This window comes from Carcharhinus amblyrhynchos, chromosome 19 (assembly GCF_965287045.1).
Source record: "Carcharhinus amblyrhynchos chromosome 19, sCarAmb.v2.hapA, whole genome shotgun sequence".
In the NCBI taxonomy this organism is placed as follows: domain Eukaryota; kingdom Metazoa; phylum Chordata; class Chondrichthyes; order Carcharhiniformes; family Carcharhinidae; genus Carcharhinus; species Carcharhinus amblyrhynchos.
This window is the reverse complement of record NC_137342.1, coordinates 43,340,636-43,360,395: the sequence shown is the minus strand read 5'-3', so window position 1 is coordinate 43,360,395 and position 19,760 is coordinate 43,340,636. Positions and strand designations below refer to the sequence as shown.

At 46.0% G+C, this 19,760-nt stretch overlaps 1 protein-coding gene across 18 annotated transcripts in view; it reads left to right on the top strand.

The window, feature by feature from the left end:
• celf2 (cugbp, Elav-like family member 2) overlaps positions 1 to 19,760 on the top strand; it is a 614,034-nt gene that overhangs the window by 544,530 nt on the left and 49,744 nt on the right. For 15 of the 18 annotated variants that reach the window (XM_080207682.1, XM_080207689.1, XM_080207685.1 and 12 more), the window contains 2 exons: positions 928 to 1,007; positions 13,938 to 14,174. In XM_080207682.1, coding sequence (XP_080063808.1) covers positions 928 to 1,007; positions 13,938 to 14,174 — 317 coding nt within the window. The remainder of the gene's footprint in view (positions 1 to 927; positions 1,008 to 13,937; positions 14,175 to 19,760) is intronic. The other 3 variants (XM_080207698.1, XM_080207695.1, XM_080207687.1) reach the window with 1 other exon arrangement.

Genomic DNA, 19,760 nt, shown 5'->3' with positions numbered 1-19,760 from the left:
AGATCACGAGTTTCCCTGAAGCTTGCAGTGAATTCTGTCAAAGGAAACCTCAGAGCCTTGTGTGGTCTAAGGGACCTGTCATTCCCCGATGTCGCAGAAGCCTCCAGTGAGACAAAGGCAGATGTATATTTTTGGAAAGAGAACATCACTTCTGCTCAGTACCACCCTGACTGGAGGCAGGTCAAAAGCCAGCAGTCACGTACCTCACCCCCACCCCACCTCCGAGACCGTGAACCATCAGAAACATTGCTTTGTACACACGTGTTAATTCAAGTGAACCGAAGGAAGTTGGGGGGGGGGGGTGGGGGGGGGAGTGCCTTCTTTTAAAATAAACATTTCACTTAACCATATTTTGAATTATTTCAGGGAGAAAAGCATATTTTAGTTTTGCCCGCGGTACAAAATTAAAGAGCTGGCCTTTCCCTCCTGGCCTTAGCCCCCCCCCCTCGACCCACTCCCCGACAGAGGTGAGGTTTGAGAATCTCTTGTGGAAGGAACAGCTGTGTGTGCTACAGCAGGCAGCGCGGCAGCTAACCGCATAACCGGGATCTGTGTGCTCCGAGGTTGTACAAGCCACAGTGAGTTCTGTGTCGTCTTTCCAGTGCGGCAGCTGTGTATGTAAAATAGTGTGTTGACCTACTTTTCCTTTCTCTCGTGAGTGCATTAACCAAGGTGCTTTAGGGTGGCCGGCAGCGTGGGGGAGGGGAGGCATGGCTTGCTCTGACTGTTCTTGGCTAAAAGAGAAAAAAAAATGCCACGTGAAAATGAAATGTTAAAAAGCTGTTGTATTTTCATGTACTACTGAGAACAGTGTCGTCTTGTGGCCGTTCTCGTAGAGTTGTGTTGGTTTAACAAGCGTCCAACCCTCTTGTCTTGTTGTTTTTTTTGTCTCTCCTGCTCCCCTGTCCCCCTTTCCCACCCCCACAGGCTGTGCATTTGTTACGTTCTCCACAAGGGCAATGGCACAGAATGCAATCAAAGCCATGCACCAGTCTCAGACCATGGAGGTACTGTATCGTCTGCCCTTTTCTTGTTTCTTTGTGAATATTGTGCAATGTGGGAAAGCTACAGTATATAATCACAGTAACAGATCCTGTCTCACTCACCGCTGTGTAGCTTTTTCAGGGTTTGTGTGTGATTGTTTGCCAGGGTGTGTGTGTGTGTGCATGTCTGCGATCTGAAAATGCTACAACATTGCAAAGGGGGTCATCTGCTGCATTCTCCGAACCCTTCCTAATTTTCTCAAAGCATCCTCCAGCTTCCCGTCCTCCGGGTGCTCTGATTTCCTCCCACAGTCCAAAGGTGTGCAGCTTAGATGCATTGGCCATGCTCAATTAACCCTTGTGTCAGGGGAATTAGCAGGGTAAATATGAGGAGTTGCGAGAATAGGCCCTGGATGGGATCATGGACAGTGCAGACCCGATGGGCCAAATGGCCTCCTTCTGCACTGTAAGATTCTGTGAATCCAGGTTGACTGCAAGTCATGTTATTTATTTTTTAATGACTTGGGACTCGACCTTCTCCCACTGTTAATCTTGCAAAGAAATGAATTTTTTTCTCTTGAAAAACAAATACTACTTTCCCTTTTCAAAAGAAAAACAGGGTTGCTGAAGGAATTTGGTTAACATGCTCCCCAGTGTGAAATGGCACAAAACTTATCTTGAGGCTGAATCTGCAGGGAGGGCTGAGGCTGGGGGGGAACAGGGGAATGCAGTGCAGTGGGATGAAGGGGTAAACAGGGGGAGGATGGTAAATGGATAATGATTCCAAAGAGCTAGCAGAAACATGGTGGATCGAATGGCCTCCTGTGCTGCACGATTTGGACCCTCAGCTTTGTTGGGCTGAGCTGCTTTTAGTCAGGGTAGTGCTGCTGTTCCTCTGGGTTAGGGCAGGAGGGATAGATTGACCAGGGACCCCCACAACCCTGCAGTGACCACCCTCCAGGAAACGCAGAAATGAGGATTGAGGTCAATGGGATCGAGCTTGATCTTTGTGCCAACTTTTGGTCCACTGGCACTCAACACCAAAATCATTTGGGCATGATAGGGCAGCCAGCAGTCCTTCATGTTCCGGGACATCCAATGCCTTCTTAGTACATGGAAGAGCAGAGGTGCCGTCTTAAAGGGTCACTTAATCGTTTCTCTGCATAATTACTGTTAAAATTTGTCAGAAATCGTGTGCGGGCGAATCTTAGCTGCGGTTGTGATCAGCCTCCACTGTGATGCTCTTGCAGTCAAATAGCCTGCCAGCGCTTGTCATTGTTGGGCAGTAATTCGGGCTGTCAGTAAACATAGAAATTAGAATCAGGAGTAGGCCATTCAGCCCTTCGAACCTGCCCCTGCCATTCGTTTTGATTGTGTTGTCCCTGTTAGGGATTGCTGAGGTGTGCGGAGGTGGGGGTGGGGAACGAGACAATAAATTGGAGAAACTTGGAAATGGTTAATGCAGTGCAGAACCCCAACATAAAGATTGAATTTGTTTGCGGTTTCGAGAGCCAAGCATGTCGCCCGCATTATAATGGGGCTCGCAAAAAAATATATACTGCAGCTTTCAACAGGGTGGAATGTGTTGGGAGAAGGTAACTTCCTGGAAATTACAGCTTTATAACAATCTGCACATGTCTTCAAACACTGTTTAACCACGGGTCTGAAAGAATTTAGCGCATTAAAGTGGTCAACTAATAACTTGTTGCACTCATTAAAAATAAGATTGACCTCCCTAATTGCTCAGTGGTGGCTGTGGTACTTAACTTAATCGCAAAAGCAGATGTCGAGGTCAGCAGTGTCCCACTAAAGAGACCAAAGGTTAAACGTGTTTTAATTTGTTTTTGCTCTTGTGTGTGTTCCTCTTTTTTTGACCAAACCTCCTTCAAACAGGGAATTGGCGTCAAAAAACAATTCCATTTCTCTCTCATTCATCTGTTGTTTGCAGTTGTTTAATCTTTGTGTGGTGATTGTGTATTTCTGTCCTTGTTTTTTTTTTGCCCCCACACCCCCCTCTTCTTCTTCCCTTCTCCCTGTATCTTCTGACATTAGTGATCAAGACTATTCTTTTTCTCTGCTCTCTCTCTCTCATTGGTTGTTGAGGGACTTGGTTCAAGCTACAAATGATAGAACGTTGAGTTATTACGTTGCACAGGGTCAGGGGAGCTGAGTTAACCACCGTAGCTGATGTCTTGATCTTAAAAAGTCCAAACAACTCGTTACTTGTCCCATCACATTTCCCTGCCCCCACCCCCAAAACAAACCTTAATTCGTTAAAATTTGTCAAAGTCCCTGACAAATTCAATTGACGTGACGTAAAATTCAATTCCGAGTTGCTTCAGTACGTTTCCATTTCCAGATTGTATTTACAATATATATCTCTTGTTAAAGACTCACTGGCATGTACAGTCCAAGGGCTTTTCCAGCTCCCCTGGAAATGTGAGTTTAATCGATGCTTGTCCTACCTCCGTTCTACCTGCCTTAGCCTCACACCCGGTAGTGTTGTGAGGTGTCTACGTTTTGAGACCCCTGTTTCAAATGCGGAGGTGAAGGGGGGTGGGGCTGGGGTGTACAGGGCATTGTTAGGGGCTGCTCCTGGCCCAGAAGAGCAACCCCAAAAGAAACAGTTCCATTCATCTGTCTTCGGTCGTTTCTGAGTCCATTCTCCCTCTCCTGACATGGAGCGCCTGACAGGTTAAGATGTCATGTTTCTTCTGGTATCTGATCAGAGTTGGTTATTTTGAAACAAGGGGACACTTGTGGTACTGTTCGCCTATTTTATTCTAAAACTGTCCCTTGGAATTTACCTGACCTGAGCCATTAGCTGCAACAAGGACCAGTGTTCTGCCACTGTCCTATGGACTTGATTTGATTTACTATTGTCATATGTATTAGTATACAGTGAAACGTACTGTTACTTGCACGTTATACAGACAAAGCATACCATTCATAGAGAAGGAAAGGAGAGAGTGCAGAATGTTGTGTTACAGTCATAGCTAGGGCGTAGAGAGAGAGATCAACTTAATGCAAGGTAGGTCTATTCAAAAGTCCAATAGCAGCAGGGAAGAAGCTGTTCTTGAGTTGGTTGGTACGCTACCCCATCCTTTTGTATCCTTTTCCCGACTGAAGATGATAAAATAGAGTATGTCCGGGGTACATGGGGTCCTTAATTATGCTGGCTGCTTTGCCGAGGCAGTGGGAAGTGTAAACAGAGTCAGTGGATGGGGGCTGGTTTGCGTGATGGATTGGGCTATATTCATGACCCTCTGTAGTTTCTTGCAGCCTTGGGCAGAGCAGTAGCCACACCAAGCTGTGATACAACCAGAAAGAATGCATCTGTAAAAGTTGGTGAGAGTTGTAAATGACATGCCAAATTTCCTCAGTCTTCTGAGAAAGTAGAGGCATTGATGAGTTTTCTTAACTATAGCATTGGCATGGAGGGACCAGGGCAGGTCCCTCCAGTTGAAGTTCTCAACCCTTTCTATTTTGTCCCCATTGATGTAGACAAGGGCATGTTCTCCACTTCGCTTCCTCAAGTTGATGAGTGCAAGAACTATACATGTTGCAGGATTTTATGGCCTCACTCATCTCAAAACCAAAAAATCCCACCCCAAAGTCAATGGATCTTTCCATGGTCTGCCCCTTGCCTGCTCCGATTCCTGTGATGGGCGGGCTGGTAAAATTCTGGCAATGGTGTCAGTGCCCTTGGATTAGACATGGATGACAGAATCCTGCTAGTCAGGAACCACCACACTCTCAGTCCCCACTATTGTAAAGTGTGTATCTGGTGTTCCCACCATCCCAAGATGGGATTTTGTGCCACCTTCATTGTCTGCGCCCACACATATAGGGTAAAGACTTGCTTCAAGATATTGGAGTGGATACCCATGCAGTGACAGCCTGGACTGAATCAACATCTCCAGGAGAGGCAGGCAAGAAGATTGTAAAAAAGTTTTTATTTTCTGCAAACCTCTTGAACGGGCATTAACACTGAGTGATTGTATGAAAGCGCACATCAGTATTCCCAGTGTAGTGAGGTGTCGGACCTCCTGCAGTTTGGGGATGCTGAATGGAGTTCAGGAGGGAAGATAGGGAAATTAGTCAGCCAGGGTCTCTCACTTTAAATCGTAGAATGGTTACAACACAGGAGGAGGCCATTCAGCCCATTGCCAGCACTCTGCAAGAGCAGTTTAGCTAGACCCACTCCCCTCCCCATAGTTCTACAATTATTTCCTCTTCAAGTGCTTATTCTATTCTTTTTAAAGGCTGTGATTGAACCTGTCTCGAATACACTGTCAGGCAGCGCATTCCAGGTCCTAACCACTTGCCGTGTGAATCTGTCTCCACCTCAATCTCAGACAGTGCATTCCAGATCCTAACCACTCATTGTGTGAGTCTTCTCCACCTCAATCTCAGACAGTGCATTCCAGACCCTAACCTCACACTGTGTGTGTTTGTCTCCATCAGACTCTCAGACAGTGCATTCCAGACCCTAACCTCACACTGTGTGTGTTTGTCTCCATCAGACTCTCAGTCACTGCATTCCAGATCCTAACCACTCACTATATGAATCTGTCTCCACCACACTCTCAAACAGTGCATTCCAGACCCTAACCTCACACTGTGTGTGTTTGTCTCCATCAGACTCTTAGACACTGCATTCCAGATCCTAACCACTCACTATATGAATCTGTCTCCACCACACTCTCAAACAATGCATTCCAGATCCTAATCACTTGCTGTGTGAATCTGTCTCCACCACACTCTCAAAGAATGCATTCCAGATCCTAACCACTTGCTGTGTGAATCTGTCTCCACCACACTCTCAGACAGTGCATTCCTGATCCTAACCACTCGTTGCATAAAGTAAAGTTTTTCTTGTTTATTTTCCAATCACTTTAAATCTACATCTCTGCTACTGGACCCTTTTCACCAAAAGGAACAATTTCCGCCTATCTACTCTGCCATGGTCCCTCATGATTTGAACACGGCTGTCAAATTTCCACTCAACCTTCTCCTCTCCAAGGTGTATGATCCCAGCTTCTCCAATCTGTCCAGCAAACTGCAGCCCCTCATCCCTGGAACCAACCTCTCAAAGCTCACTGAGAAAGCAGGGGTGAGTGACACCCAGCAGTTGAAGATTGGACATGCATGATGCAATGGCCTCATGGTATTATCACTGGCCTATTAATCCAGAGACTCAGCTGATGTACTGGGGATCCCGGTTCGAATCCCACCATGGCAGCTAGTGGAATTTGAATTCAATAAAACAAAAATCTGGAATTTAAATCTACTGATGACCATGAACCCACTGTCGATTGTTGGAGAAACCCATCTAGTTCACTAATGTCCTTTAGGGAAGGAAATCCGCAGTCCTTTCCTGGTCTGGCCTGCATGTGACTCCAGAATCACAGCAATGTGGTTGGCTCTCAAATGCCATCTGAACAAGGGCAATTAGGGATGGGCAATAAATGCTGGCCAACCAGTCATGCCCCCAAGTCCCAGAAATAAAAAAAAGCTATGATCAGAAACTCCCTTTGCCTGTTTCCTAGCCCTGCAATCAACACACCTTCAAAACTCAAAAGATTCAAAGCTCTTACACCCATGTACCCACTGGTGGCCAGATACAAGGTTGGCATTCAGAGGCTAGGCGTTGGGTTCCATCCCCTCCACTCCTTCTAGACTGAGTAGAAACTGTTCCCATTGGTGGATGATTCCAGAACCAGAGAACACCAGCTTAGCATGGTGGACGGTAGAAGCAATGGGCAGAAACATACTGACCCAGCAGGCAGTTAGGGACCGGAATGGGCTCCCTTAAACTGTGGAGTTGGGGCTGGCAAAAGAGGCTTAGATAATTACCTGAAATACTTGAGGGATTACAGGATAAAGGCCTGGGGGTGGGATTAGGTGAATTAATCAAGCAGAAAGCCAACACAGCCATGACGGGCTGAATGGCCTCCTCCTGTGCTATCACCATTCTACGATTCTTCTTACATGGGAGAGGCATGTGATGCAGGAACATGTCAGTAAAGCAAATGGATAAATAAATAAACAAACTGACCAGTAAGTGAAAAACCATTTTGTTTGACATTAAAATATCTCCCATTAAAATGAGAGACGAGGGAGTTCCAATTTAAACCTATTAACTCATTTGTTAAACTAATAACGCACAATATCAGATCAACCATGACGCTGTTACCTAAACAATTGTCACTGTTACATTAACTTCTGGAGAGATTTAATACAAGCTGTGTCCCTGAATAAATTACCTTATTTGCAAATGTAAATAAGAGAACCGGGAGTGAACGTTCTTCACTGAGGTGCTGGCTGTGCTCAGGGATGCCTCGATAAGCTGTAGCCTGTGTTTCTGTGCCTATTTGCATGGTCTTTCATTCATATATAACCTGTGTTTCTTTTTCCTTTTGGAAAAGATGTCACTTTATTTGTGCCCCAAGATACAACAGACATTGAAATATTCTGTCAGTACTTTGCCATGTTTCTTAGAGAAGTGAAGTCACCTCTTTTGCCCCCCCCATTGGAAGTATTTCTCACCAAACTCTTCCTGTCAGAAACATTGTCCCATTGACCTGAAAATGCTTCGTGTGCTGTAAACAGCAAAAGATTAAATAACGTTGGGGGAAACGGCCGCTAAGGTGGAATGTTTCAAGTTGATCTAGAGAAACCTCAGTTCAGATTCTATTCACTGTGATATTTAACTAGGCCGTACAAGTCAGAGAGTACTCTGGATCCATTGCGATCTATTGATGACAGGAAGGAAATGGCAGGTGAGGACCTGCATGCTGCTGTGCAGAGGGATCTGGGTGTCCTTGTGCATGAATAACAAGGAGTTCATTTGCAGGTGCAGCAGGTAATTAAGAAGGGAAATGGGTAAGAAGAGCTTAGCATTGTTGTCTGCTTGTCTACGAAGCAAGGATGACATTGCCTTGAAAGTCCTTGATTGAAGGAGAAACACTTGGAGCTGAGGTAAATGTCCAGAATTCAGTGGAAAGGTGCAGGACACCAGTTAAAAATTGGCCTCAGAAAGATTGCCCAAAGACTGAGGAACGGTTGGGAGAGCAGGAGTTCTTGGTGAATTTTGCCAGTGTGCCAGGAGACCCTCTGAGAGCTGACCACATGGCAGCCACAAGTGTTACAAGGCTGGGAAGCAGAAGTTGAAACCTAAAAGGCTTAGAATAAGAGGAAAATTCACAAAAAGGAAAGTGTGGGAAGGAATTGTCCCCATGGTCAGGTTGTCTTTCCCAGGATAGCTTCCCAGTTTTGAGTCCTGGCAGTGCAAGAGGTCCGCCTAGTCAGTTTGGGGTGTAGCTGTTGGGGCAATGTGCTTACAGCGTTGGTAAGCTGCACACACCTCCCAGCATCAAGAGACACCCCCAGCTGGATTAGCAAAATGATGTCTGAGTGAAGAGCTTTTGCACATGCACCGTCCCTCTCTGCTGCCTGATTCTCCCTACAGCATAAACAGAGCAAATTTGGCACATCAGAAACTACCACAGTTACCAAGGGACGTGGTTCAGCTTTGTCTGTGTGTAGAGACCATGTGGATCTGTCACACTGGACATTACAATTTGTCCCAAATGCAAAACAATCTCGAATAAAGGGAAAACCTGTAATTGTGCTGGAAATTTACAAGCTGCCCTCTAATTGGCCTCAACAGTTGATAGGTTACCAGGGTTTGTTCTGCTATCCTGAGGTCTTAAGAACCCAGCGGTAAAGCTGTGGGAAATCTGTTAACAGGAAGTTAAAATAGGCACTAGATGAGGAATTTAACAATGTAATCGGACAAAAGGAACATGGGTAGGAAAGGTTCAGAGAGATATAGACCAAATGCAGGCAAATGGGGTTAGCTTGGATCAGTTTGGGCTAAAGGACCTGTCTCTGTGCTGTACATTCTGTGATCTGGAGCACTGTCATGATAGCCAGGGGCAAATATTAGGTAGAACTTGGTTATACTGGGTGGATAGGGGGGGTCTCTCACCCACTAAGCCTGAGCTGGGTTTTTGTGGGGGTGGGGGGATTGCGGTCCCAGCCCCTCTCATCTAGCTCAGCGAAAATTCAGGGCATCCTAGGTCTGCCCCCCTTCCAGCTGATACAAAGAAAATTGGGGCAGGTCTGACAAGCTTATGTTGAATACCAGAGCTCCCACAGAATGGTTCTATGCACCCCCTTCTCCTCCCCCCCACATCTCCCAAGGCCCCTCTCCAATAGACTGCGCAGATAGCTTCAAGATGCAAGTGTACGGCGCTGAGCTTGTCCGTGTGAGGCCCACCAATTGACAGAGGTTCTGATTTGTTGACAGCAGCCAGCCATAAAGAATCAACCGTGGCCCCAGTTGTGCTGAGCCTTCCTGACTGTCTCATACTGCTCATTCCGACCCCTTGCCCTTTGTGAGCACCCAACCTGCCCCAATACCAACACTGGGTCCTACCCACATCTTGTGTATATAACCGGGGACCCCTGCCTGGCTCAGCCTGGCAGTTACACGTAAATCCCCAAACCATTTTGTTACAGCAATGGAATTGGGTTTTGGGATGCAAATGTTAACCTCCTCTGAACGGTTAACATCTGGGTGCCAAGTTACTGCCTTGTGTTATTTAAATAAAACCCATTAACCCATTTGTTTAAAATAAACAGAGTGCACGGAGGGAATTAAATCCCAGTTCCGCACTGAATTCATAAGAACATAAGAAATAGGAGCAGGAGTAGGCCATCCAGCCCTTCGAGCCTGCCCCGCCATTCAATAAGATCATGGCTGATCTGTCGTGGCTCAGTTCCACATTCCTGCCCTCTCCCCATAACCCTTAATCCCCTCGCTTATCAAAAACCCATCAACCCGCGTCTTAAGAATATTTAGCGAGGCAGCCTCCACCACCTCAACGGGTAGAGAATTCCAGAGATTCACCACCCTTTGAGTGAAGAAGTTCCTCCTCAACTCCGTTCTAAACCGCCCCCCCTTTATCTTGAGGCTGTGCCCCCTAGTCCTACTGTCCTTTCTGAGCGGGAAGAGCCTCTCCACCTCTATCCTATCCATCCCACTCATCATCTTATACGTCTCAATGAGATCTCCCCTCATTCTTCTAAACTCTAACGAGTACAAGCCTAGTTTATTCAGCCTCTCCTCATAGCTCAACCCCCTCAACTCCGGTATCAGCCTAGTAAACCTCCTCTGCACTCCCTCCAAGGCCAAATTCAATTCACCAATCGCTATTTACCCGCCACCTAAGATGTGTGCGCGATGAGGCAGAGTATTTCCTTAAACGTGGAATTTGTTGATGACTGATCTATTTTATGAGGCAGGCAGTAAAAGCCAGTTTAATTTGCCACACTTAGGTTTATAAAGTTCCCATTTACTCCTGTTGTACTTAACCTACTTGTGAACGTTTTAATGCACTTTATGCAAATTGTCCTCCAAGATGAAGCCTCTTTTGGGTCAAGCAGGCTTGCTTCTTTAATGCAACCTCTCAGAGCTTCACTTTGTATTTAATTAGCTTTATAAAACCTTGCAACAGCCCACAGTCACCAGACGGGATGTCACGTGGCGACTTTGCTCAGTAAACACAATGGCCGCCACACGGGACAGCCTCTGACTGGGTCTCAACAGCACCCTTTCGCTTTCAGGAAGTTTTTATAAGTTGTCTTTTTGGACCCATCTGTTTCCATAGTGATGATGTGTTAAAGGCTTTTTGTTTCTTTCAGTTCAAATGGCTGCGTGGAAGTACTTTCACTGGTCTTACTTTTTTTTCAAAAGAAAGTTTTAGCGAACTATAAATAAGATAATGAGGAGAGGAGCTCCTCAACATGTCTTTAAGGATTTAACTTGCAGGTAGGATTTTTTTTTCTGGCCCACCTGCGTGGTACAGCACAGGTCGCGACCAGGAGACTGGCGCATGACCTGAAATTGGGCCTGATTAATATTCTATGCATACCTTGCTGCTGTCTGGCATTCCAGCACAAGCTGCCAGCTTAGAATCGCAACAATGCAGAAGGAGGCCATTCAGCCCATTGATTCTGCACCGACCACAGTCCAACCTGAGTCCTATTCCCATAACCCTACATAGACTCATAGAGGCTTACAGCATTGACACAGGCCCTTCAGCCCAACTTAACCATGCTGCCTGTTTTTTAAACTCGTAAGCAAGTCCAAATTGCCCTTGTTTGGCCCATATCCCTCTATACCCATCTTATCCATGTAACTGTCTAAACGCTTTTTAACAGACAAAATTGTCCCCCCTCTACTACTACCTCTGGCAGCTTGTTCCAGACACTCACCACCCTCTGTGGGAAAAAATTGCCCCTCTGACCCTTTTGTATATCTCCACTCTCATCTTAAACCTATACCCTACCTTTGGGAAAAGATGTTTGATTGTCTATTATTTTATGGACCTCTATTAGACCACCCCTCATATTTACCCTGCTAGTCCCCTTGACACTGGGGTCAATTCAGCACGGCCAAAATCAACCTAACCTGCGTTTCTTTGGACTATGGGACGAAACCAGAGCACCTGGAGGAGACCCATGCAGACATGGGGACAATGTTCAAACTCCACACAAACAGTGACCCGAGGCTGGAATTGAACCTGGATCCCTGGCACTGTGAGGCAGCAGTGTTAACCACTGTGCCACCATGCCGCACTTGCCAAAACTGAAATGTTGGGTCACTGCTTTTGTTTGATGGGCTCTTTGACATACATTAGTGTTTCAAAAAGACCCGATACCTGTTTTAGACGGCTACTCAGAATGCCTGAAAGATGCCTGTGGCAGGACGAGAAACATAGGCGATGATTGGGTGAGGGAAGTTGGACCTGAAAGGCGTGCTTGAGTTTCTAGCACCTGCTGTCTTGTTCAGCATCTTGCCCCTTACTCAAATCGTTCCTGTTTTTAGAAAAGTGCTCTCTCCATCAAATCAACACGCTTAGGTTTTTTGCAGCGTGTAGGCGCCAGTTGAGGAACAGAGAGATTTGATGCAGGAGTTAACAAATATTAGTGGAAGGTTCAGGACAGCAAGAGGAGGTCTCAGTCCCTGGTGGGTTTACAATTTTGTCCATTCCTCGCACATCAAACACTTCACATTTAGAAGGGCAACCAATATCTAGACTCCACAGGTCCAAGGTAAAAGGTTCTCTTTTGATGTGCAGGGAGCAATGTCCAGGCCTTGCTGTGGGGTCCCGAGGCTGTTACGATCACTCTGTGTTGTGAACTGATGAATTATCCTCTGCCCCTGCTGGGGCACGTGTGTCTCTGTACTCTGGGATGAGGATGAGTTCGGAACATCACTTGGGTTGATCAAGTAGGATGCCGTTCCTCACTATGATCCAGGGTGACCCAACAGTCCCAGATATTCCAAGAGCATCCCATCATCTGGCCCTTTGTCCCGCCTCCCCAGGACACATTCTGTCCTAAAATTCCTCTGTCAATGAAGACTTTGTATCTGCACATGTCAACCCCAGAATCACTGTGAATTGTGTTGGGGTTTTTCTAGCATTTGTACATGGAGAGCTTTACCGAGCCAGCATTAATCAGACTCTGGGCAGTTTATAGAATCAGAGAATGGCCACGATGCAGAAGGTGGCCATTTGGCCCATCGAGCCTGCAATCCCACCCAGGTCCTGTCCTATCCCTGTAACCCCACATATTTATCCTCCTAACCCCTCTGACACTGAGGAATAATTTAACATGGCTAATCTACCTAACCCGCACACCTTTGGACTGTGGGAGGAAATCGGAGCACCCGGAGGAAACCCATGCAGGCCCAGGGAGAACATGCAAGCTCCACACAGACAGTGAACAGGGGTTATGGGGAGAAGACCTGGATGGGATTGTGGTCAATGCAGACTCGATGGATTGAATGGCGCCCTACTGCACTGTAGGGATTCTATGATTAATAGATTTCTCATGATTAAGAGCCTTTGCTTTCACACAGTGAGAGGAAAACGATTCAGTTAAGATTTCTTCCACATCTGAATGGGTTGAATGCATCATTCATCAAAACTCTTCTGATCACTTTTCCGGTAATGGGGGGGATTCTGAAATTGCCTCCATGAGGTAAATATTGCACAAAGCTCTGTTTAAGGATGGAGCTGTAAAGATTTTGAGTAGGGCAGCGTTTAAAAAGAAATCAGCAGATGAGCTAACCTTTAATCATTTGCGAGATTTGATTTGACATCCTCCGCATCTCTTAGAGGACGTGTATTAAAATTCGTGCTCATTACCTTTCTAATCTGATCTGAGAGGCAAATATGTCTTGTTAATAAGAGGTTGCATGCAACAGAGCCTGAGGGAGACTGAATTAAATCTTTCAGTGCTGTGTACTTTTTAGTACACTTTCAATGTTGAAGTGCTTTTTAAAAAATGGATTGAGGGGCGGGGTGGTGGTGAGAGAGCAAGGAGTGGGATTCAACCAGGACTCCTGCTCCTGATTACTATCCATCGACTTCTGTTGGAAAGTGCTGATGCTTGAATATCAGTAATGGTGCTCACTCCTGAAAACCTGCTGACTCTTACTGCCTAACTTCTTGCGTCAAAAATGGGAAAACTTAGGGGTGAAATGGTAAAACTTTGCCAATAGTCGTGAAACTGTAACCCCCCAGTGAAGAGCCATTGAGGCATTATGGTACCAGCCAGAGAACAGGCTATTCTAAAGCTAGCAATATATAATGCGACAGAATTAATCATCGATCTCCTAGCAAAACATCCACTAGGGAAGAGTGATCACAACATGTAGAACTTTATGTTCAGTTTGAGGATAAAAAATAAAGCCTGGGCTTCTGCGCTTCAAACTTACAGGCAGTATACCAGCAAATAGGTGCATTCAGGAGAAGAGGTGGTGGAGAGAAAATCAGATGGGTAAAACTTTCGTTTTAAAAAAAAAAGCGACATGTTAACCTTGGCCTCTTGCTTCCTAACTTGATCCTAACTGTGTATTTCTGTCCACAACAGGGCTGCTCATCACCGATTGTGGTGAAGTTTGCTGACACTCAGAAGGACAAGGAGCAGAGACGTCTGCAGCAGCAACTGGCCCAGCAGATGCAACAGCTCAACACAGCGACCTGGGGAAACCTCACTGGCCTGGGTGCCCTGGGACCACAGTACCTGGCTGTAAGTGGTCATTGGGGATCCAAGAACAGTGGCGAAATTGGAACAAAAGAAGTTTTCGTACCCCAAAACATGCATACAGTCAGTCTTTTTTTATTTCTTTCTTTCTTGATGCAGCATAAGTGCGGGGGGGATGTGAATTGGATGTCAGTTATTTAACCTCCTTCAGGGAAGGGCCAAGGGGACTGACCAGCCTCTGTACAGTTGGGAAAATGTTGAATTATATCAGCAAGCCTCCTGGTGGTTCACGTTGAGCACTCGACTTTACCAGCGTCACAGTCCCATTCTCCCCCCTTCAGCAACTGTTTCGCTTTTGTCCCCGAGTTTGTATTTCCTCTTAGTCTGGACCCAAGCAGCAGATACGAGGTCTAATCGAATCGGTGTCCAATAAAGCCTCAGGTAGTTCTAGGCACTGCTTCTCGCTTTAAGAAGAAAAAATAGAGACAGACATGCATTCTTACAGCGCCTTTCATCATGTCAGGACGCTCCAATGTGCTGTACAGCCAATTAAGTAATTTTTGAAGTGTGGTCACTCTTGTGATATACGCACACAGCAAGCTCCCACAATCAGCGATGTAATAATCTTTAACCTCTCTTTGCACCAGTCTGGGCTCTCTGTCTGAATCATCGAATCCCTCCAGCACAGAAAGAGGCCATTTGGCCCATCGAGTCTGCACCGACAACAATCCCAACCCAGGCCCTATTCCCATAACCCCACGTTTACCCTGCTAATCCCCCTGACACTAGAGTCAATGTAGCATCACTAATTAACCTAACCCGCTCATCTTTGGATTAACCAGCACGCCTTTCCGACTGTAGGAGGAAACCGGAGCACCCGGAGGGAACCTATGCAGACATGGGGAGAACATGTAATCTCCACGCAGACAGTGACCCAAGCCAGGAATCGAACCCGGGTCGCTGGCACTGTGAGGCAGCAGTGCTAACCACTGTGCCACCATGCTGCCCTTGTTTGTTTAATACTTCAGTGCAATACTGAGAGACTGCTACACTGTCACCGGTACAGTCTCTTAAACTGAGTCTGTCTGCTTCATTGGATGCAAGAGTAATTCCATGGTGCTGTTTGAAAAAGAGCAGGCAGGTTATGTGAGTTAAGGTTTATCACAAAGCAACCACAACAAGATGAATCAGTGGCTTATGTTTATGGCACCTTGCTGTGTAGAAGTTGAGTGCTGCTTGACAATGGGGCTATAGTGACTGCCCTGTAAAAGCAATAGATTGCCTGCAAAGCGCTATAGGACATGCTGAGAATGTGAAAGAGGGTTGATGAATGCAAGCTTTTATTTTGTGTAGTGTCTGTTGATAATACTGCATTAAGCAAGGAGCTGGAGATGGTTGTTGGGGGGGAGGGGGGTGTGGTAGCAGAGATTTGTATCAGCAGGGCTCACAGCAAGCAGTTCACTCTATAGCAACGTTTAAACAACACATCGCGGCAAACAGTCCACAAAGCCTATTTGAAAAAGAGCCTCAGCAAACAGAACTCAGGGACCAAAACTCTCCCAATCAAAGCCGTTATTTAGAACAAAGCACAGTACAGCGCAGGAAAAGGCCATTTGGCCCACGATGTGGTGCCGAACACGACACCAGGTTAAACTATCCCTTGGTCTGTGTGCGGATAGTGGAGGATAGTCAGATAATGCAGATTGAGTGTGTGTTCAGTCAGTCCCAGTCTAGCGCAGCGATGGCATTTCCAGGGGTGACTTAACGGGGGAGTTACAGAATCACCCCCATTCCGACCCGGGATGGCAGTGTCACTCTTTGCAGCCCAGCTTGCAGCTGAGAAGCAGCACTGCCCAAATGTAAATGAGGCGGGGAGGCTGCCCCCTCCCCTCCCCTCCCCGAGGAACTGCAGCTGCCTCTGTTCACCAGTCCGTGGGACACTCGTCCAAGTGACTGCAGCTGCTGCTTGGATTTCCGGCAGAGAAGGTCACTTTCAGCGTAAATTACAGCGTCGTTACAGCACAGAAGGAGGCCAATTGACTATTATGTCTGCTGACTCTTTGGAAGAGCTACCCATTTAGTCCCGCTCTCCCCCCTCCCCTCCCAACCTGCCTTTTCCTTGTAGCTCTGCAAATGTTTTACTTTGGACTTGCTGAAGCTGTCTTGAAGACGCAGGTTCCTTTATTCCGTTTATTTCCCACAAGCATCATCGATAATAATTTCCCGTTTCCGATATTGTCCAGTAGAAAGCGGCAAAATTTTATTTGGCAGAGAACTGGCTCCCCTCAGCACTGACACAGCCCCAAGATCTGAATTCCAAACTGCCCGTGTACTATATATGTTAAAGCATCGTGCAGTAATTTCAAGGCAGTAATCTAATCTCGGGTGATGATTTAATACTGCTCGATGTTCGCTATCAGAATCTTTCTACAGGCCAGACTCTAATCCTTGCATTCACACCCAGTCATTTACTCAGAGTGGACATCAATGACCCATTTGGCGCAACTGACCCATGCCGAATGTTTACACGCCACACAAATCTCTCTCCCCGCTTTTGTCAACATACCTTCCTATTCATTTCACAATCGCGTTTACGGTGGCACAGTGGTTGGCACTGCTGCCTCACAGCGCCAGGGACTGGGGTTCAATTCCTAGCTTGGGTGGGGAGTGCGGAGTCACTCCGTGCCTGAGTGGGTTTCCTCAGGGTGCTTCAGTTTCCTCCCACATTGCGAAGGACGTGCTGGTTAGGTGCATTGGCCATGCTAAATTCTCCCTCAGTGCACCCGAACAGGCGCCAGAGTGTGGCTAAAAAGGAAGTTTGTTTATGAGTCACAAGTTGTCTTACAGTAGCACTGCAATGGAGTTACTGTGAAAATCCCCTAGTCATCACACTACAGCCTGTTCGGGCACACAGGGTGAATTTAGCATGACCAATTCACCCCAGCGCGTCTTTCGGATAGTGGGAGGTAACCCATGCAGACATGGGGAGAACGTGCAGACTCTGCACAGTGACCCCCAAGCTGGGAGTTGAACCTGGGTTCCTGGCACTGTGAGGCAGCAGTGATGACCAGTGTGTCACCCTAGGGGATTTTCATAGTAACTTCTTTGCAATGTTGATGTAAGCCTACTTGTGACCCAAATAAACAAATAAACTAAAAAGCATTTCCTTAAATGCATTAATGCTGTTCATCTCAATTGTTGGGTGGGGCAGTAAGTTCCACATTTAAACCACTCTTTGGGCGAAGAAATTTCTCCTGAATTCCTTATTGGATTTATTCATGTCTACATTTATGACACCTGGCTTTGATACCCCGCTACTCCCACCCCAGAAAAGATGTGTGGGTTAGATAGATTGGCCATGCTAAATTGCCTCTTAGTGTCAGAGGGATTAGCAGAGTAAATATGTGGAATTACGAGGATAGGGCCTGGGTGGGATTGTGGTCGGTGCAGACTCGATGGACCGAATCGCCTCCTTCTGCATGGTAGGGATTCTATAATCTACCCCATCAAATCCATTTGATCCTAAATACCTCTACCTCTCTCTTCTCTTTCATAGAGAAAAGGACTCCAGCTATAGTTATTATCAACTTATTATTCAACCTCCCATAGCACTCAGGCCTCGTCACGAACACACAGTGTAACTGTTGAGTTGTCAGTTTGTGTGGAATCTGGTGTGTCCCGTTGGTTAATCTATATATTAGATTTGGATGTAAGTGAATTGGACTGTAACAGAACCACAGGAAAATTGCCTGTTGTTTATGTTTTACTTTTGTGAGGAAATAACACTTCCAGTGTACAAAGCCAGAATTCTACATTATTGATGTTTGAGGAGGCCAGAGGAAGTCTTTTATTTCTCTTGGCATGGAGCGACCATTAAAAATGCACTTTGAGGGCAGTAAGTGTAGAATCTGTGGTAAGGTGTCTGCCAAGAGCATAGCAGAATGAAAATATTCCCATAACCTCACACTTGCCTCTGTGGTACTTGTCTGAAGTAAAAGCCTGCTACTGGTCAGCAGAGTCAAAAAAAAAAGTTCTTGGCCTTCATCGGGGTAAGCGCCAAGTTGTCTGAATGAGGAAGAAGTGATTGTCTGTACTTGTGAGGGTAAAAAGGAGTGAGATGATTTCCTCTGGCCAGTGAATCTGTAAGGAGGTTCGGGTTGAATATTGCCATAAAGAGAGGTGTTGCGAAAGTTTTCCATCTTATACTCATCAGGACAAATGCAAAAATACCAAATTTCAAACAATCACAACAATTTGGAGAAAAGGGTGGGAACTTTGATTCTGGACATGGAGAAAGCACAAGGAACCTTAGGCTGCCCAGTGATATAAGACAGCCAGTGGCTCTGGAAGTGGCCCCAAGGAGGAGTCAGGGTCTTCATTATGCGATGTAGAAAGAGGTTTGGAAATTGGAAAAAAGTAACATCGGAAGGTACGACTTAGGAGCAGAATTAGGCCATTCAGCCCTTCAAGTCTGCTCCGCCATTCATGTCTGATCTGGTTATGCTCTCAATTCCCCTTTCCTCTCTGCCCCTTGTAATCCTAAACTTCATTTGTCTATCAAAAATCTGTTTTTTTTTAAATAAAGTTTTAAAGTCTTTAAAGTTTATTAATGTCATAAGTAGGCTTACATTAACACTGCAATGAAGTTACTGTGAAAATCCCCTTGTCGCCACATTCCGGCACCTGTTCGGGTACACTGAGGGACAATTTAACATGGCCAATGCACCTAACCAGCACGTCTTTTGAACCTGTCTACCTCCACCTTGAATGAATTCAATGACCCCAGCCTTCACTGTTTCTGAGGAAGAGAATTCCACATACCACTGATTCTCTGAACGAAAACTTTTCTTCTTCTTCTCCATCTTAAAAGGGGAGAGCTCTTATTCTTAAATTAGGTCCCATAGTTCTAACCTTCTCACAGGTGGAAACATCTGCTCAATCAACTGCCCTCAGGATCTTCTATGTTTCAATAAGATCATGTCTTGTTCTTCTAAACTCCAATGGGTAGAGGTACAACCTATTTAACATTTCTTTGTAGGCTGGGCCCTTCGTACCAGGAATGAGTCAAGCAAACCTTCCCTGAGCTCCTTTTGACACAATTGGCGCAACGGTGGTTAGCACTGTTGCCTCACAGCGCCAGGGACCCGGGTTTGTTTCCTGGCTTGGGTCACTGTCCATGCGGAGTCTGCACATTCTCCCCGTGTCTGCGTGGGTTTGCTCATACTGTCCAAAAAACGTGCTGGTTACGTGCATTGGCCGTGCTAAATTTTCCCTCTGTGTATCCGAACAGGTGCTGGAGTGTGGTGACTTGGGCATTTTCCCAGTAACTTTTTGCAGTGTTAGTGTAGCCTCCTTGTGACACTAATCAATAAACTTTAAACAATTCTACACTTTTTTCAAGTAAGGAGATCAAAACTGTACTCCAGATCTGGTCTCACCAAGGCCCTGTACAGCTGCAGTATAGAATCTCTACTTTTATATTCCATTCCCTTTGCAATAAATACCAGCATTCCATTTGCCTTTAATTACTTTGTCTACCTAGATTATAAACTTACGTCATTCGTGTACCGGGAAACCTAGATCTCTCTGTAGCACTGACTTCTCCATCTAAATAATGCACTGCTTCTCCATTTTTGCTGTCAAAGTGGATAAGTTCACATTTTCCCACATTATATCATTTGCGGATGAAAGGTCATCCAAACACGAAAC